The 20,678-nt window shown below is 49.8% G+C and overlaps 1 protein-coding gene across 1 annotated transcript in view; it reads left to right on the top strand.

Annotated features, from left to right (window-relative positions):
- Positions 1–1,340: 1,340 nt before the first annotated feature.
- Positions 1,341–20,678, top strand: part of PITPNM3 (PITPNM family member 3) — an 84,959-nt gene continuing 65,621 nt past the window's right edge. The window contains exons 1-2 of the mRNA XM_025362595.1: positions 1,341–1,433; positions 14,477–14,584. Coding sequence (XP_025218380.1) covers positions 14,482–14,584 — 103 coding nt within the window. The 5' untranslated portion in view covers positions 1,341–1,433; positions 14,477–14,481. The remainder of the gene's footprint in view (positions 1,434–14,476; positions 14,585–20,678) is intronic.

Raw genomic sequence — 20,678 nt, 5'->3', positions numbered from 1 at the left:
CAAATAAAGACAATTTTATTTCTTCCTTTCCAATCTATATCCCTTTTGTATCTTTTTTCTTGTCTTATTGCAATAGCTAGAATGTCCTCCACATGCATTTGGAAAATAGTCCCGGATCCATGTTAGGAACACACAGTTGTGGTACATCTGGACTCTTGCAGTAAATCCAGGGCCCGAGGGTGGGACATCGGCTCACACTGGTGGAGGCAGAGGATCAGAAGCTTAGGGAATCAGCCTTGTACCTAGAGGTGACCACTGAGTTGGTGCTCACTATAACCTCTGTCCTTTTGATGTCTCAGAATGTGCTTCTCACTGGGCTCCAAGCCATGAAGCACAAACTGGGTGTGTGTTTGGAAGTTTGTGGTGGGCCAGGCAGGAATGACAGGCAGGAGGGCTGTGTCCCTGGACGGCCTGGGCTGGCCCTCTCCCTTCAGGAACAGTTTATGCTCTGGAGTCTGGACTCAGGGCAAGGAGCAGTGCCAGCATCCTGCAGGGTAGGGGGTGTGGTGAACTGGGACTGTAGCAGGTATCTGTAAGGACTGCACCATCAGGCTCACCTGGCAGTGGCTGGGGAGGATGTCTACCCCCTGCTTGTTTATTGACAGCTACTGCTGGCTGGGTGGACTCCTCCAATATCAGTCAGAGTAGAAGAGTTTCAAAGGACAGTCTCTGCCAGGATTTTCACTGTACAGATGGAAAAACTGAGGCAGGGGCATTGCTGATACAAGAACGCAGGTCTCTGAGGGACAGGATGTGTGTGCCTGGTAGCCAGGGCCAGTGAAATGTGAGCAGAAGTGTGTGATTTCTGGGCAGAAGCATTTAAGACTGGTGAGATTTTCTGAGCCCTTCTGCCCTGCTTGGCTAGAACCTGATGTCTCCTTTTGGGCTGGTGACATTACAAAGTGGTGGCACCTTTGAGTGACCACGACGAGCAGAGCTCCCTTCCAGCCTGTGTGTGAGTGAGAAATGAACCACTGCTGTTTAAACGTCTGAGCTCATTTGTTAATGCAGCAGAGCTTCCCCTGTGCTGACTGAGACACTGCTTGGCAAAGTCACCTTGGCAAAGGCTCTTAATTACCACCAGCCTCGGTGTTAGGACTTGCAAAATGGGCACACTCATTCCTGCTCTGCTGTGCTTACTCAGAGAAGCTTTTGAGCTTCAATGACAGCACAGGAGAGGGAGGTCTCTATGAGGCCTGAGGCCTCGGAAGGAGAGGGCACAGATGTGCAGGATGCTAACTGGCCTTTAGTCCGGTTGGGGTGGGGGGTCCTGGGTCACCTCCCTCGTACTGGGGCACCATCTCAGGCTTAGTTAACAGATGTGTTCCCTTTAACAGGTGGCCCTCCCCCGGGCGGCGGTGCCCCCTGGCACCTTCGAAATGTCCTCAGCGACTCCGTGGAGAGCTCAGATGATGAATTCTTTGATGCCAGAGGTGAGTGAACCCCAATCTCACATCACTGGCTGAGTGACCTTCCTAGAAGCCTCAAGAAGAGGATCCCGTTTAGGGGTTCGCATCCCTCCCCACTCAGACATGGTGTCTGCAGCTCCACACTCCATACTTACCCATCTTGTGCGTGTGCCGAGAGCAGGGGCTCAGCCTTCACCTGTTCGCTGTTTGAAATATTTGCTGAACCTCTACCATGTGCCGGGAACTCTGCTAGGTGCCAGGGATCCTGTGGCAATCAGTTGCCATGTTGCTGCTCTCATCAAACTTATAGCCTCGCAGGAGAGGCAGACATCCAAGAACAGGACAGGAAAATACAATGACGAATGGGGAGCATCGCCACTAAGTAGAAGTGCCACCGCTAAGTAGAAGTGCCAGCTGTTGTAAGAGAGAACAGTCAGGCCAGGCGCAGTGGCTCATGCCTGTAATCGCAGCGCTTTGGGAGGCCAAGGCAGGTGGATCACCTGAGGTCAGGAGTTCAAGACCAGCCTGGCCAACATGTGTGTTCCCTTAACAGGTGGCCCTGTGAAACCCCGTCTCTACTAAACACATTTTAAAAATTAGCTGGGTGTAGTGGTGGGCACCTGTAGCCCCAGCTACTTGGGAGACTGAGGCAGGACAATTGCTTGAACCCAGGAGACAGAGGTTGTAGTGAGCCAACACGGTGCCACTGAACTCCAGCCTGGGTGACAGAGTAAGACTCTGTCTCAAAAAAAAAAAGAGAAGAGAAAAGAGACGTCAGAGAGGCACCTAATTTAACATGGTGAGAAGGTTGTTAACACTCTCTCTGCAGAGCTAAGGAGGAAGACATTGACAAGGTGAAGAGAGGAAGAAAGAACCTTCCAGACAAAGGGCACAGCAGATGTGATGGCCCTGAAGTAGGAGAGACAGGAACATTCCAGGAACTGGAGGAAGGCCGAGTGTCTAGGAGGTGGCAGGCAGTGGGGAGGGGTCTGAGAGGAGATGCTGCATGCACCTGTGAGCTGGTGCAACTTAAGATCAGCCTCGGCTGGGGGTCGGTGGCTCACGCCTATAATCCTAACACTTTGGGAGGCTGAGGCAGGCGGATCACTTGAAGTCAGGAGTTCAAAACCAGCCTGGCCAACATGGTGAAACCCCATCTCTACTAAAAATACAAAACATTAGCCAGGTGTGGTGGTAGGTTCCTGTAATCCCAGCTAGTGGGGAGGCTGAGGGGGGAGAATCGCTTGAACCCAAGACGCAGGGGTTGCAGTGAGCTGAGATCGCGCCACTCTACTCCAGTCTAGGGGACAGAGCAAGACTCTGTCTCAGAAAAAAAAAATGAGCCTCATATATGCAGGGAGGGTCAGAGTGTTCGAAAGACTGTTGCCAGTGTTCAGGTGAGAGACAAGGAAGGTGGGGAAATGACCTCTGCATCTCATCATGGCCAATCCACGACATAGCAAGGGGCATTGTTGACACTGGGATTGAAAAAAAGGGGCATCCGATGGGGTGGGCATTTCAGGCAGAGATCAGCCTGAGCGAAGGCTCAGAGGCATGAGCACCCAGGCAGGTGCACGGGCACGGGAAGGTGGACTCGGTCTGGAATTGAGCAGAGAAGACCCTCCCTAGCCATGCTTGGCTGGGCTGTGTAGGAGTCTAGGAGAAGCACCAGGGTCCTGCTCCACAGCCCAGGAAGGTCTCTTGCTTGGCCTGCGTGGCCCCACTCTGGGAAGTCACTGTCTTTAGGGTGTTGACTTACTCCTGAGATGGGTCCGGCTTTGAAATGCCTGGCAAACGGGGTCTTGGAAGAGAAGCAGACTACGTGCTGGGAAGACATCTATAACCAGAGCAGGCACTTGGGATGTGGTCTCAGCCATGCTGTTGACTAGTTCTGTGACCTTGGCGGGTCTTTCACCTTCTCTGGGCCTCAGTTTCCCTATCAGCTCTGTGCCTCCAACAATGGAGAAGACTCAGTTTGGGTGACTTTTAGGAAGCGTGGCTGGGAGGTGGGGAGCTGTTCTGACTTGAGCCCCCACGATTCTTGGCTCTGGGCGGGGAACCCCTTCCCTGATGCCAGCCCTAAACCAGCCCATTTGGGCCCTGTCTCCCATGGGCGTCTGATTAGAGTGGCTGCCGGGGCTGAATTTCTCCATAGCAACTAACCCACAGTGAGACAACAACGGCTTCAATATTTTGATGCTTGGAAGACTTTCATTTAAAACATTTCTGCAGTTCATCAGGGCTCTGCGTTCCCAGCTGACGACAGAGGCATCTGTGGGTGGCGCAAGGGTCAGCTCCATCCCTTCGGGCCCTGCTCACCTGCCGTCCATCCGTGAGAGCAGCTGCAGTGCTTCTCACGCTGACGGCTGTCTCCCTGGCCCCTCAGTTGTCTCCGTCCTCTCCCTCCCATCTCACAGCTCATTCTGCTGTGACACTGGCCCCACTTCTCACTCCTCCCGTGTTGGTGGCCCTGCGTTTTCTTTCTCATCATCGCCTTTGTGTGTGTGTGTGTGTGTTTCTTTTGTTTTTTTGTTTTTTTTGAGATGGAGTCTTGCTTTGTAGCCCAGGCGGGAGTGCAATGGAGCGATCTTGGCTCACTACAACCTCCGCCTCCCGGGTTCCAGCCTGCCTCAGCCTCCCAAGTAGCTGGATTACAGGCGTGTGCCACCACGTCCAGCTAATTTTTTTTTTTTTTTTTTGTATTTTCAGTAGAGACGGGGTTTCACTACGTTGGCCAGGCTGGTCTCAAACTCCTGACCTCAAGTGATCTGCCCGCCTCAGCCTCCCAAAGTGCTGGGATTACAGGCATGTGCCACCACGCCTGGCTAATTTTTTTTTTTTTTTTTAGTAGAGATTGGGTTTCACCATGTTGGCCAGGCTGGTCTCGAATTCCTGACCTCAAGTGATCTGCCTGCCTTGGTCTCCCAAAGTGCTGGGATTACAGGTGTGAGCCACTGCGCCCGGCCACTTCCTTCTTTTCTTCTCCCTTTCTTTCAGGATATCAGACTCTCCCCTGTCTTTCCCATCTTCTGCCTCTCCACACACCCTACAGGACCTCGTGTATCTCTGCAGCCTCCCTCCCATCTGCCCTCTTCCAGAGCATCTGCATTCCTAAGCCACAGGATCCGCCCCACAGGCTGCTGGGATCCTCTTTAGTTCTGATTTGCCGACTCCTGACCTCCTTTCCATTCTTCCCTGGACCAACGCCTTTGTGTGTTTCCTTGGCACAAGGCAGTGAGAGGTGAAGCCATCCTTTCTCTCTCTCCCAGGGGTCTGGTCCAGCACAGCCCAGCTCAGCCAGTGCTCTGTGTCTGGGGCCAGGTCATGGGCTTCTGAGCATCCCTTGAGGGGCTGCTTCCCTGCCCTCTGCTCTCCAGCCCAGGCTGCACTCTGACCCTGACCCTGGGTGTGGTCTCTGTCTTCCACATGAGCAGGGCCTGGCACCCTGTGGCCTCAACATTTCCAACTCTATAGTTGTGGTGAGGCCAACACCATTAAACCCAGCCCGACTCAGTCATCCTGCACCAAAGCCTTCAAAGCTCTCTGGGTTTCCCCCATGAATCCCTCAGATGACTCCTTGGCTGCCATGGATGTCTAGTCCAGTGGTTCCTGCATGCGTGGAGGTCTTCACAGGTGACCTTCTCTGTGCCTCCCTGCAGAGACCAGCTGGGCAGTGGGTGTCACAGTCTCATTGCTGCCTGGGCAGCCTTCTGTCCCTGAGAGCTCCTGCATTTGTACTCCCTCCTCTGCCCATAACCCCCGTCATGATCCCCCACCCCAGCCCACCTCACCTGATACAAAAATGACCAGCGGAATGAGAAACCCAACGGCGTCTACACTGGAAGAAACTGCATTGCTAGGTACCAGCACTGACCGGGCCTGGGAACATTGTATCTCCCTCCTCAGTGCACTAATGGGGAAACTGAGGCCACAGCACAGAAGGGCCTCCCCCCCTCAGATCACACATCAAGGTGGGAGTGCAGGGGCTGGAACCAGGGGTTTAGTGTCCAGGTCAGCCCTTTCCCTTTGACGTGTTACGGATATTGGGACCATCCTACTTCCCTTGTGGCCATCAGCCCAACCCATTGGCCCAGCACTGGGGTTCACTTGGAGAGGTCCTTGGAGCTCATGGTCCGGGAGCAGAGGGGAGTTCTGGGTTCTGGGGGTCTCTGGTTGTGTATGGAAGGCGTGGGAGGGATTAGGGAACAGTCAGGCAGGAGTATTGAGCTCTCTGGATCCATAACAACTCCTCGGCAGGGTGCCAGCTCCTCTGGCTAAGGTGGCAGGTCTGGGGCTCAGGAGTGATTAGGTGCTGCAGGGTGGGCTATGGCGTCCAGGCTCCCAGATTCAAAAGAAGTGTCACTCCCTCTGCTGCCAAGACAGGATATCTGGGGGACCATGGCCCAGCGGTGCCGAGGTTGGAAGATGTAGAGTAAGGGAAAACCCGGAGCGGCCAGAAGGGGATGTGGCCCCCAACCCATTACAAGCCAGAGCTGGGAGGCTCCTCAAGGTTTCTGAATCCAACACCTCTGACTCACTTTACAAGCTGGGAAATGGAGACTGGGGAACCTTGTTCAGGGCCACACAAGGAGGCAGAGCGGGAGCTAGAATTCAGCCTCATTCATTTACTCTTCCAACAGTATTCATGGCGCGTCTGTCCATCAAGTGCCAGGTGCTCTTTTGGGTGTGGGGGATACAGGAGCAACCTAGTCCTGCCCCAGTCAGTGGAGCTTATAGCCCAGTAGTGGTGGTAGGTGACAAATAGAAGACAATACACAAGCAAATACATTCTATTAAGAATTACCATAGGCTGGACACAATGGCTCAGGCCTGTAATCCCAGCACTTTGGGAGGCCAAGGCAGGTGGATCACGAGTTCAGGAGTTCGAGACCAGCCTGGCCAACATGGTGAAAGACCCCCTCTACTAAAGATACAAAAAAGTAGCTGGGCGTGGTGGCACACACCTATAATCCCAGTTACTCGGGAGACTGAGGCAGGAGAATCGCTTGAACCCAGGAGGCAGAGGTTGCAGTGAGCCAAGATCATGACATTGCACTCCAGCCTGGGTGACAGGGCAAGACTCCGTCTGGAAAAAAAAAAGAATTACCATAAATAAAATAACACAAAGGAATAAATGCTGCACCATATCAGATATATACATGGCAAGTAAGCGCGTGAAAAGATGCTCCATGTCATTCATCATTAGGGAATGATGTCATTATTGTAAATCACAACTGCAATGAGATACCACTACCTACTTATTAGAATGACTGATTAAAATAACTTACAAGGGGCCAGCTCATGCCTGTAATCCCAGAACTTTGGGAGGCTGAGGCGGGAGGATCACCTGAGGTCAGGAGTTCGAGACCAGCTCGATCAACATGGAGAAACCCTGTCTCTACTGAAAATACAAAATGAACTGGGCATGGTGGAGCATGCCTGTAATCCCAGCTACTCGGGAGGCTGAGGCAGGAGAATCACTTGAACCTGGGAGGCAGAGGTTGTGATGAGCTGAGATAGTGCCATTGTACTCCAGCCTGGGCAACAAGAGCGAAACTCCATCTCAAAATAATAATAATAATAACTTACCAAGATGCGGAGGCACTGGGACTTTCAAACTCGGCTGGTGGGAATGTACGATGATACAATCATTTGGGAAAATCTATTGCAGCTGCTTAAGAAGCGAATCATACTTCGCTACCATGTGACCCAAACCTTCTGCTCCTTGGCATTTCCCCAAGAAAAAGAAAGCATTTTTCCACCTGAGGACTTGCTCATGAATGTTCCCAGCAGCTTGATGGATTATAGCCCCACACTGAAAATGCCCAAATGGGCATCAGTGAGTGAACAAATTGTGGTACAGTTGAGAAGGAATGGACCACGGATATATGCAACAATATGGATAAATCTCAGAATAATCATGCCAAGTGAAAGAAGTCAGAGTGAAGCAGAGTACATCCTGTATGGTTCCATTTATACACCAGTCTAGGACATGAAAACCAATCTGTGGTGCCAGGAGCAGATCAGTGGTCGCCTGGGGATGGGGAGTTGGGGGAGGAGGGATAAACAGGGGCAGGAGAGAACTTCTAGAGGGGATGGGTCCTTGTTCCCTAGCTTGGTTGGGGTGACGGTTTGACAGGTATGTACATAGGTCAAAACTTACCCAGCCTTGTGCTTTAAAGGTGTGTAGTTGATGGAATGTCAATTATGCCTCGGTAATGCTGTTTAAAAAATGGAGACTGTCCCCACCATATAACATAAAAGGACGCAATAGAGTGGCTGGCTGCTGGAGGCTCCCTGGGGTGTGGCCCTGAGATGAGAGCTGAGTAATGAGAAATGCAGCACCTGTGAGTCTCGGGGAAAGACTGTTCTGGACAGTGGGAACAGCCAGCGCAAAGTGATGGGAGGAATGAGCGTGGCATCTTTTTTTTTTTGAGACGGAGTTTCATTCTTGTCGCCCAGGTTGGACTGCAGTGGCTCAGTCTCGGCTCACTGCAATCTCCACCTCTCAGGTTCAAGCAATTCTCCTGCCTCAGCCTCCCAAGTAGCTGGGATTACAGGCATGTACAACCAGGCCCGGCTAATTTTTAAAAAAATATTTTTAGTAGAGATGGGGTTTCACCGTGCTGGCCCGGCTGGTCTTGAACTCCTGACCTCAGGTGATCTGCCCGCCTCAGCCTCCCAGCGTGCTGGGATGACAGGCATGAGCCACTGCGCTCAAGCTTGGTGTCTTTGAGCAACAGCAGGAAGGCTGGTGTGGCCGGAGTGAGCCAGGGAGGCACTGGCTCAGTGTTCACTGTGGGTTCACAGCCCCAGCAAGGAGAGAGAGGGCAGACTAGACCCAGTAACCCGTATTGTGGAAGGCAGTGGGTGTCCTGTGGACATGCTTTCCTGGCCAGGCTCAGGGTTGGCCCTGGGTACCTCTGTCCCATTCCCAGAGAAAGCCAGAGATGCAGAACTCAAAATCTGTAGTGCAGGATGGATCCTCAAAATGGAACCATGCCTGGACTTTGACTGGGCTCCTTATTGTGAGGGATGAAGATTGCTGGGTGACAGGTAGTCCGGCCAGAAGCCATGGGTAAGAAAAGCTTCGTGGACCAAGGAGGATGGGTTGACCTGTTAGAGCAGCTCAGGTTTGCCAGGGTTCCTGGCTATGAAACGCTAAGTTCTAGAGAGAAAATGAAACTGTCTTTTGAGGTCTTCATCCCTGAAGGGACGCAAGGTTGGGGCTAGAGCAGTCACTGTGGCATTGGGTGAGTTTATTTGGGATTTGGCTGGATATACCAAGCCCAGTTCACTTTATGTTCTGTTTTTATAGCAAAATGTATGTCTTCATTTAGAAAATATCAGCTGCATCCTTCACTTTAACCTTCTGCTTAGATGGAAAGAACGCTCCAATTAGAGCCAGCAAACATCTAGGTACAAACAGAGGTGTCTTCATGAAATTAACTGCCAGGAGATAGTGTTACTGGAAGTCCCTTTAATTGGCAGGATGTGGATTCTTAGCCCAGCCCTTCCTCTGAGGTTCTGCATGGCCGTGGGCCAGTGGCACAGCTCTGCACCTGTGAAATGAGGATGCTGGGCTTCACCTCGAAGGATCTGTCAGTGAGGCTCCCCATGGCCTTGCAAGACTCTGTTGGCTATGGTGTCCAGGTCCGTTCCCTCACTTGAATGGGAAATACTTCTTTTCTTTTGGTTTCCCCACCCCCTCCAGCATCTAAATAGCCCTCCCTCCATGACTACGCATAAGCAGGCCAGGCCCTGACAGTTGCAGAGACAAAAGTGCCATCAGGGCCAGGAATGGGGTGGGTATGGTGGTGGTGGTGGTGGTGGTGCTGGTGGAGCTAGGGTTTACTGTCAGTGCACATCTGGCACTGGGTAGCTGGATCAAGAGCAAAGCACAAGACTGTCTCCCTCGGCAGGGCTAAGGGAACTGTCTGAGCTAGAAGCTGGAGGAGTCCTCCTTTCTGCATTTACCCCCCTGTCCGTTGTGTCCTTGGTTTCTTGCGGGGCACTGAGGTGCCCAGCCTGGCTGGTCCTCCCCTCCCCCACTCCCCAAAGTGGGAGGCTGGGGGCCTGAGAAGCTGGGCTTTGTGTTGCGGAATCTGCTTGTGCCTCCAACTCCTGGTTTCCCATAGCAACTGGCAGAGGAAGGTAATGCAGGGCTAAATCATCCCATTTTACAGACAAAGTCTCCAAGTCAGGGTCAGGTCTCACAGAGAATGGGGGGCACATGCCAAGCCTTTGATCTGAGCTTTCCCTGTGATCACTTAGCCTCCCGGGGGTTTCCAACCCCAAGGGTGAGAGAGGGGGGAGTGGAAGAAAATGCTATGCGTCCTCTGGGCGTAGAGGACCAGACTTCCGTGATGCTTGTGTCACTGACTGGCTGCCGTCTGATCTCAGGCAAGTCTTGGGTCTCTGAGCCTCAGGTTCCTCATCTACAGAAAGGCAGAGGTAGAAGTGTTGTCTCCTGGAGGGAGTGGAAGGATGTCACTGTGGGAAGCTGCATGATTATTCCTGGGCCGAGGAGCCACCACAGAAGCAAACCACAGGTGTGCCGTGGGCCCCCACTCTCCCCCTACCTTTCCCCCAATTAGGGGAGGGGAAGTGGGAATCAAAACGCCATGGAACCAGGCCCAACGCGTCTGGGGATGAGCTGTGCGGGGACTGCCCCTCACAAGGAAGAGGGAGTTATGGTATTGACTATGGGGGGCTATGGCGGCACGTGATGGGCAGTGCAAGGTGAATGTGAGCAATCTTGTGGCCCAGAGCTCCAAGCAATGCGTATCTAGGTCCTTGGAAATATCCATGTTGTGGGCCTGATGATGGGCGATACTGGATGGGCCATCTGCAGAATGTGACCAAGCCCTCGGCTCCATGAGCTGGAGGTGAAGCCTTCCTGACATGAGAAAAGGAGATTTTTTTTTTTTTTTGAGATGGGGTCTCACTCTGTCACCAGGCTGGAATGCAGTGGCGCGATCTCAGCTCACGGCAACCTCTGCCACCCGGGTTCAAGTGATTCTTCCACCTCAGCTTCCCGAGTTGCTGGGATTATAAGCGCCCACCACTATGCCCAGCTAATTTTTTGTATTTTTAGTAGAGATGGGGTTTTACCATGTTGGTCAGGCTGGTCTCGAACTCCTGACCTCGTGATTCGCCTGCCTCGGCCTCACAAGTCCTGGGATTACAGGTGTGAGTCACTGCACCCGGCGAAGACAAGGAGATTTTTTACTCTGGAGTCCTGTCAACAGCAGAAACAGAAGCTCCGGGGTAAGAAGAAAGGCTTTCCTTATAGCATTGGAGGTTGTGCTTACAGGAGTATAACCAGGTTTTGGCCAGGGTCAGAGTCAATCTGTGGTCAAGGCCAGGGCTATGGTAACAGTGGATGAGGCTCAGCCTGGAGCTTAGTCAGAGCTGGGTCAGGTCTCAGCAGGGTGAAGTACATGTTAAAACCATGTCCGCAGCAGAGATCACCAGGACAAGAATTAGCATGCAAGAGACAGTCACCAGAAGGTGAGAAGCAAAATCAACCAGGGCGTTTATACAAATGAGCACGGCGTGGCTCCACAGGTCCTGTTGGAGGCTTGTCCTACAATGTGGGAAGCAGAGCAAAGCCTTCAAGCTGAGCCCTGCAACTCCCCTCTTTGCCTGAATGGCTCCAAAAGGAGATGTTGCTGCTGCTGCTTCCGTGTGTGTGTGTGTGTGTGTGTGCGTGTGTGTGTTCTTATTGCTTCTCAGGGGACAAGCCCATTGTTGCCGGAGTGAAGACGTAAAGGTTGAGTGTGGGAGAGAAAGCATGTTGGGGAGTTGGGAGGGTGCACAGAGCAGCAGAGAGACAGGGATGGGCGGAGGGGCAGGGAGTGTGAGAATGCCAGAGAAGGTACGAGAAAGCAGAGAGTGAGAGGGAGCAGGAGGGAGAGAGGGCCACACACACATGCATACACATGCATATATGCACACATTCACACATGCATGTACACAGTCACACATGCATGTACACACATGCACACAGTGTACATATGCACTCACACATGCACACACATGCACACATGCATGTGCTCACACATGCACATATGCACACACTCACACATGCACATGCACACATGCACACACACATAGCAAGAGAGAACAGGGAGGGGAGGGAGAATACCCTTAGGGAGCAGGGGGCTGGAGAGATCCTGAGGACAGGGACCCAGGGAGACAAAAGAGAAATCCATAGAGAATGAGAGAGATCAAGAAAGAAACATACCCAGTCCAATAAAGTGAGACCCAGAGAAAGGAAAGAGAGAAAGGTGCTGGGGTGAGAAGAGAGCAAGGCTATGCATTCGTGTTCCACCCAGAGAGAGATACAGATGTGGCAGGCAGCACGGGAGAGCTTGGGAGAGGCCAAGAGAACTACAAGGACCAAGAGAGACACAGACCCATAGAAAGGGGTCCAGAGAGCTCAGATCTGAGTGAGTCAGGGCCAGATGTAAAGCATGAGAGAAGCATGCTGAGACTCTGGGAGAGAAAGACATATTTGATCAGAAACAGACAAAAGCCCAAGAGCCAAGGATGGAGCAGGGTTATACTGGTGATTAGGAAAAAAGGGGAAAGAGGCTCAGGCCGTGCAGGAGTAGGCATGCTCAGACCTCAGAGCCCTGGGAGACCCCACAGGGTTCCACTAGCCTTGCATGCACCACTGGGACAGGACTTACGGCACCGTAGAAGAAATGGGAGCTAGGATATGCTGAGCGCCTGCTGCATACCTGCCGCTCCCAGCTCATGTCGGAGGTATTTCTATCATGTTTTTCACAAAACTGGATTCCAGCAGGGGGGAGGTCGTGTCTCACCCTGCACACAGTAGGTGCTCAGAAATCTATTCACCATAGATTGAATGCTAGAATGAACAAACGGATAGCTCCATGTGTGAGTAACTGAACCAGGAGACAAAGAACTCAAGGTGGTCATCAGGCTGATCCTGATTACCTGACTGTGGAGCTGGGCTAGCATGTCACAGGGGCTGACAACAGCAGGAGTGGAACCAAGAGTGAGCGTAGGGCATGACACCCATGCTCCTGCTGCTGCTGGTGGTGATGGTGGCGATGACACCATCGTGCAATAGCATCTCAGCCTGTGCTTTTATGGTGTGGGGGGCACTCTTATAAACACCTTACCTGCATCATCTCACTTAATCCTCACCACAATCCGATGACATAGGGACTACGATGATATCATTTTTTAGATGAGGAAACTGTAGTTGTATTGCTAGCAGATGGTGGGTCCAGGATTGACAGCAATCTGTCTACCACCAGAATTGAGCTCTTAACCTCTTCATAATTCTGCTTCCCGAAGAATAATATGACCTTATATTTGTTTACAGCACCTCAAATTGTGTTGTGTTTTCAAATTTGTTGTATTATTTGTCCTCACAGCAGCTTGCTAGACAGAGCTATAGAGCCAGAGGCGTTATTGTTATTGTTGTTTAAAAGATAGGAAAACAGACACAGTGGTGGAGGGTGTGGAAAAGCACAAAGCTCACATGCAGCAGGATCTGCACTGGAACCTGGTCAGGGCTCTGCCCAGTACGGAATAAACCATTTCCCAGATGGAACACGCCAGGCTCAGGAAATTGTCCGAATGTGTGTGGTGCCTGGCTGGAGTGTGGGCAGCCAATACAGGATGTCCAGGGCAGGCTATCAGGATGGCAGGATTTCAGGACTCTTGAAACAGTATACCTGGTTTTGAATCCTGACTCTAGCCAGTGACCTTGGGCAAGAATTCCTCAGCTACTCTGTTCCTCAGTTTCCTTGCCTATAAAATGGGGATAACAATAATTGTACCTTTTTTGTATTGTTATGAGAATTGAGTTAATATTTGTAAAGCACTTATACTAATCTCAGTGTGTGGTAACGGTTAGATAATTGTTGTTAAGTCAATCAAATAGATACATAAAATAAGACAGGAGGAGATGTCCTAACAAGAACTGGGGGTCTGGTCAACTGAGCTCTAGAGTGAATCAGAACTCTGGACAGCTCCCAAAGCTTCAGATCCACCATATTGATTCCTTCTGTTAGTAAAGTTCTTTGGCAGTGAAATGGATCTCAACCCTTTGTTCTTAGTTATCATAAGGTTGGAGATTGTCCTCAACACCCTTTGATGTCTGTTCTGTGAGGGAGGGCACAAAGCTCTTCACCAGAACGGCACATCTGTTTTTGGGCAAAGTGTGGGGAGGACAGCACATGTGCCTAAGGGATTGTCTTTGAAGAAATGTCCCTTTGTAGGACGAGGGATGGTACTAGATGTGTGTATGCGATGTGTGGGACCCAGGGCCTTCTTTTCAGTGTGGTTATGGAATCTTGCCCCACTGGTTTCTCCCAGAGGAATCACTATGCTCAGACAAGGAAAGAACGAGGATAGAGACAGGGTTGAGGGGAGGAGTGCGAGAGAACGGAGGCTTTAAGAGGGTCATAAAGTTCAGATGGGGGCTAAAGGTTCCATACAGCTCAAAGCTTCCTTAGAACCAGAAGGTTTCTTCTCCTCCAGTTACTCATCCACTCAACTCCTGGTGGTGAGTTACTTCTCATGTGATGACATCACCATCATGGCTGTCATCTGTGAGCACCTGCTCTGCACCAAGACCTTTACATCCATTATCTCATTTAATCCTCACAACACCTCTGTGGCCAGATCCATTTTACTGGCGGGAAAATCGAGGGTCAGAGAAGTCAGTAATTTAAGGAAAAACTGCTTGCAAATGACAAGGTTTTGCTCTTTCTTCCCAAACACACTGACTTTCAAGAGATACTGCCCTCAGTGCTAGGAATGGTACTTTTTATGGGGTTTCAGGCTTTTTGTTACTTTCTTTTGCTGTAGCACGTGGAGGTCCAGTAGGGTACAACAGTACCTTCTTGCAATGACAAATCTCTGAAAGTCTTGTAACTGTCTAGCTACAGTACCTAGTCGAGGTACACCTCAACTCAAGGAAGAAAGAGCATAAGAGAAAATGTCTCTCAGACGTAAGCTCCTGATCAGGCTACCTGTCCCTAGCTGCACCTGCTCATGCTCACCACTGCTTCTTCCCACAGAGGAGATGGCTGAAGGGAAGAATGCCATCCTCATTGGGATGAGCCAGTGGAACTCCAATGACCTTGTGGAGCAGATCGAGACCATGGGGAAACTGGACGAGCATCAAGGTGAGATTCTGCTTCTCTCATGACCAGGATGTGCACATAGGTGTGTTGCAGGGTGGGGTGTAGGGCTGGCAACTGGGGCTGGGACTTGGGTCTTCTTTGAAGAGTCCATCTGCCTTGGTTCCTCCTTCATAGCATCCCTGATATTCTGACACCTACAGGAACTCTCATGGGGACTTCTGTAGGGTTTTCTGTGGCAGAACAGCTCCAGAGTACTTCAAAAGATCTTCCTTTGTCCATAGAATGACCACACCAGTGGCACGGGTGATAAATGGCAGGTGCCTGGGTCCAAGCTCCTTGGACTGCCAGGTCTTTGGTACTGGAATCTGAATAAGGAGGGTGACAGTTGGAGAAGCCTTTGAGCAGGACAGGAGCTGAGGTCTAAGGGGAAAGAGAAGGACAGCAGTGAGAATCAGGATTTCCTTGGGCTGAGCTGTTGAAGAAGGAGTATATGGCTGGGGATTAATCCAGGAGGCTTTCTTTGGAGAAGAGTTTTGACCAGGAGTTTGATCAGCCTACAAAGCAGGCTGATTCTTTTTGGCATCCATCTATCCATCTGCTTGGCTATTGTTCATCACTAACAGGCTCGTTGAGCACCTACTGTGTATAAGTGCTTGGCAGGAGCAACCAAAGGTGATTCATCTGAGACCTCTGTCTTGTGATGTGTGACACTGTATAAATCAAGATATATGCATCAGGCTTAAGCTGAGGGCTGTTAGCTCAGAAGGGAGAGGCATGACTTTCAGGAGGCAGGAGAGGGGATCCAGGAAGGGCTCCTGACAGTGAAGCAATGGGGCAAGGCTTTAAAATGCAAATGGACAGCGTGGCTGAAGAAGTCATAAAATCTGAGCTAATATATGGAAAACTGAACCTCAGAGATCTTCAGCTGAGGGCTGTATTTGATTAACGTTACAATGGAGTGAGAAGCAGAGCCAGGGCTAGAACCACATCTGGGATGCAGTGTGCTAACCTCTGTACCTGTTACCCTCAGGTTGGTTTCTTCCATCCCTCGTTCCCCACCCCACATACCACTCCTCCTACTTTATTTCTTCCTCATCGTCTCTTCTCCTTCCTCTCTGGCTCCTGTCATTCGCAGTTGTGCTCTGGCCCAGAGTTGCCAAGTGGGCAAGGCCATGCTCTTAGGAGGTGTTCAGTGAGATGGTCCTGGCCCAGCTCACAAGAACGGCTGCCTTGGTGGCAGCTGTCTTGGTGGTGACCATCTTGTCCTGTCTCTGTTCCTTTTCTCATCCCCATCCCTGCCCCCTTGGTTCAGAGCTCTCCTCATGCCAAAGCACCCATCCTGAGAAATGGGCAGGCTTGGTGTGGTCATCATCCCATCTAACCAACAAAGAACCCAGGCTCAGAGGAGCCACGTCTTGTCCGAGGTCCCCCAAATTGGTGGCAACTTTAGGCTCAGATTCCTGGTCTTCTGATTCCCAGTCCAGGGCTTCACCTCCCTGACTGGACTAAGGCTTGGCACAGTTCTGGGCCCTAACAAAGTCAGGCTCAAGGAACCATGAGTCTGAAAGGAAAGGTGCCCTGTACCACTGTCCCATCCATGAGAAGGGGTGGGGGGCTCTGAGTCTGGCCCCCAAGGGCAATCCAGAGACAACGTACCAGTCTTCATAGCCATGTATCTGCCAGTGGGTCCTTTGCTGCTCTTTCCTTCATCCCGAGAACCCAGCGGGGGCCTAGAAGGGGTCATGGATTCTAGGTCCTGCCCCACAACAGTGCTTGTAGCCTCTAAAAGACAAATCTGGATTGGTACCACCCATTTGGCCATCCCCTTCCCATCCCCCACCCCCACTTGTCTGCTAAAGAGTATATGACTCAGACCCAGTGTGAACTAAGGGCTTTCGGGTGAGCAAGAGGCAGAGTGAGTTGGGAGCGCACGGGAGGGCAGGGGATGAGGAAGCATAGTGGGAAGTCCAGGAGAGAGGCAGAAGCTGCAGTGTTGGAGTTAGAGAAGCCTGGGTTTGAACTTCAGCCATGCCACTCCATGACTTTGTGGTCAGGAAAAGTCACATCACCTCTCTGGGCTTCTGTTTCTTCATCTGCAGAGTGGAGGACTAGTAAAAAAGCTGCGATGATTAAATGAGATGATATTTGCAAAGTGCTTTCGATAGCAGGTCATTCTTATAATGATGGAAGGGGGAGAAGCATGGCCAGTCTTGCACAAGTGGCAGCCCTCACAGATGCTTCCTGGTGCTCAGGCACGATTGAATGAAGGGCAGTGCTTGCCTGAGTCCGAGGGTTGGTGGTGTTTCTTCCCAGTACAGAATGGGGAGCAGGAAGAAGAGAGGAAAGACGGTAAGCGGAAGAGGAAGCCAGCTGGATTTCCAGCTCCTTCCGAGTCCCGTTCTCATGTGGATTCATAACGTGAAGTCCCACAACACGACAGAACACACACATTCATTTCAATAGTCATTTATGGAGCCATCACAGGGGCTCGACCCTGTGCCCAGTGTAGGGGGAACAGAGACAAGCAGGATGGCCTTGTCACTCCTTAGAAGCTTACAGCAGAGTGGAAGCGACAGATCAGAGCCAGGGGTTACTATACAGTAAGACAGGCTGGGTCCAGGCTCTGAGAGGCTCTGGGAAGTGTCTTGGGGAAATGAAGATCCATGAACGCTTCCTGGAAAGGAATGCAATCGAAATTGGTGGCATAGACAGAGCGGATCCTCCTGTCTTCTTCAAGTTTCCTGCCCTTAGACACAGGGCTCATTCCAGGCACCCCCCGCCCTCATGCTGGACACTCTGGTCAGTCACACTGCCTCCATGGTGCTCCAGCCACCTCGATGGCAACTCCCTGCTGTATCTCCAGCCAGGACCTTTCTTCTGGGCCCCACCCTCACATTTTCGGTAACCTCCTGCTAACCTCTACCCGGATCTCCTAAAGACTCCTTATGCTCCACACATTCCAAAGGGAGCCGACCTTCTTCCGTTTAAGCCTGAATTCTGTTTTGTATTTCACCTTCTCTCTCCCTCACCATTTAAGTCATATATTTCATCAGCACTTTCAGACTGCTCTCATCCCTCCAGTTCTCAAGGGTGCTAATTCTGCTGTGTGTGTGTGTGTGCGCGCGCGCACGCGTGTGCGTGTACACTAATGTACCTCATGGGTTTTGTTTCTCGTTTGTGATTGTGAACTCATCTTGGTCACACTTACCTCTCTCTTGTTTTTAGGGGGAGTCTTGTGTGCCCTAGGTTGGGAAAATGTCCTCATAAAGACCGGCCTTATTTTCTTTCCTGCTGGGCCTGAGTGTTTCACTAATCTGGAATATTTTATAGGCTAAATTTATAGTTTAGAGTTTCCATTCTACATGGGTGGTGTAAATTTAGACCCTACACCCAGAAGTGGCACAGGCTTAGGGTTTTAATTACTCATGTGTGAATTTTCTCTCTCACTGTCTGTGAATGGTTTCTTTGCCGCTTCCGCTAGGAAGGTTCTTTTTTTAAGTTCCTGTAAGGATGCAATGGCCCTTCAAGGGTCCCTGCTGTAAAGTGGGTGCCACATCAGCTCCTTGCCATCCATAGGCTGAGGTCAGGTTGGTGAGGTTCACAGTGTGGTTTTTAGGCTCTGATCCCGGAGCCTCTTTCTTTATTTGTCTGACTCATGGGATTCACGGATCTCCTCTATCTCAGCTTCTGCTTTCGTCTCTGGATTCCTTTTTTTGTTTCTGGCACTGTGTATCATACATTTTTTATTTTAAGCTTGGTTATATATTTATCTTTTTGGCAATATATGGCCCAGTATATATGTATATATGTATGTGTGTGTGTATATATATATATATATTTTTTTTTTTTATGGAAAGGGATCCTTTAGCATGAGCTGAACACCCAGAAGCATGTTGTTATTACTATTATTTTACAATTGTTCAAATATTATTATTATTATACTGTTATTATTTTTGCAATTGTTTGTCTTATTTTTGTGTAACATTTCTTATTGTAGTAAAATATGCATAACATAAAATTTACCATTTTAACAATTTTTTTTTTTTTTGAGATGGAGTCTTGCTTTGTTGCCCAGGCTAGAGTGCAATGGCACAATCTCGACTCACTGCAACCTCCACCTCCCGAGTTCAAGTGATTCTCCTGCCTCAGCCTCCTGAGTAGCTGGGATTACAGGCATGCACCACCACGCCCAGCTAATTTTTGTATTTTTAGTAGATACAGGGTTTTGCCATGTTGGCCAGGCTGGTCTTAAACTCCTCACCTCAAGTGATCCACCTGCCTCGGCCTCCCAAAGTGCTGGGATTACAGGCGTGAGCCACCACGCCCGGCCCATGTTAGCAATTCTTAAGTGTACAGGTCAGTGGCATTAAGTCCATTCACATTGCCCTGCAACCATCACCACCAACCATCGCCAGAACTTGGTCATCCTCCACAACTGAAACTCTGTGGGGGTCAAAGACCAACTCCCCATTCTCCTTTCCCCAGCCCTTGGTAAACACCATTCTACTTTCTGTCTCCATGAATTTGACTTCTCTAGGTACCCTACATATGTGGGATCATTCAGTATTTGTCCTTTTGTGTCTGGCCTATTTCACTTAGCATAATGCTGTCAAGGTTCATTCATGTTGCAACAGGAATCAGTACTTTATTCCATTTTGGGGCTGAGTAACTTTCCCTTGTATGGATATACCACATTTTGTTTATCCATTCATCTGATGATGGACGTTTAGGTTGCTTCCACGTTTTAGCTACCATGAATAATGCTTCTACAAACATAATAAATATCCATCTGATTTCTTAAATGTATCCTTACTGGAAAAAATCAAACGCAACAAATAAAACCAAAGTCTCTCCTTTAGTTATTCCTTCAATTACAGACCTCCTTGCAGAGTTGAACAATGTGGAGGGTATCTCTCTAGAGGTCGATGGTATTAGACATTAGTGCTGCAACTTACCTCTTCCCTCACATTTAACAGAAGATCTTGGGAGAGCTTTTCATATGAATATATATAGATTCACTTCATTATCTTTACCTATACTATAGTATTCTCTACCATAGTTGTACCATAATTTATTTAACCATTCTGCAGTGATAGACATTGGAGTCTTTCATTATTGTAAGAATGCTTTATGGGTTTAAAGTATAAGCATTCAAAATTGCAATAGGTACTGTCAAACGGTTTTCCAAAAAAGGGTGCAAATGTATATTTGCACACCAACCATGGATTAAGTTAGCCATTTCCCCACAATGTGTTACCAGATTTGATATTATCAAACTTCAACATTTTATCTAACGGCTGAGTGAAAATGTTTTCTTGTCTTGCTTTGTCTTTACCCGGTTTCCAGTGAGATTGAACATCTTTTCATAAATGTGTTGACCGATCCTATTTTCTTTTCTCTGAATTTCTTAAACACCATTTTTGCCCATATGCTATTGGATTGTTTATCCTTTTTACTGGATTTTAGGAGATCTTCATATATATTCTGGATGTAAATTACTAGTCTGCTATGTCTTTGAAATATTGCTACTTCGCTGGCATTTCTTGTTGGTTTTAATAGTTTGTCAGTTGATTCTCTTGGGTTTTTCCTAGTTAGAGCATCACATCATTTAGAAATCTTTTCTTTCTTTCTTTCTTTTTTTTGGAGACAGAGTCTTGCTCTGTCACCCAGGTTGGAGTGCAGTGGTGTGATCTTGGCTCACTGCAACCTCTGCCTCCTGGGTTCAAGCGATTCTCCTACCTCAGCCTCCCAAATAGCTGGGATTGCAGGCGCCCGCCACCATGCCCGGCTACTTTTTGTGTTTTTAGTAGAGATGGGGTTTCACCATGTTGGCCAGGCTGGTGTCAAACTCCTGACCTCAAGTGATCTGCCCGCCTCGGCCTCCCAAAATGCTAGGACGACAGGTGTGAGCCACTGCACCCAGCCTTGTTTACAAATCTTAACAGTTATATTTTTGCCAGCATTTACTCTCCCTTCTTATTTTTCCTTTTAAACTGCATTGCATGGGATCTCCAGGTCAATGTAGAATGACAGAAGTGGTCGCAGGCTTTCTGATTGGACTCAGTACTTCCTGACTGAAGTGCTGTGATGGAAACATCCCAGTGTTTCACCAGTAAGCATGACCCTCGCGCTAGGA

The sequence above is a fragment of the Theropithecus gelada genome, chromosome 16, assembly GCF_003255815.1.
Source record: "Theropithecus gelada isolate Dixy chromosome 16, Tgel_1.0, whole genome shotgun sequence".
In the NCBI taxonomy this organism is placed as follows: domain Eukaryota; kingdom Metazoa; phylum Chordata; class Mammalia; order Primates; family Cercopithecidae; genus Theropithecus; species Theropithecus gelada.
Note: the sequence above shows the minus strand (reverse complement) of the source record. Positions and strands in the feature narration are given on the sequence as shown.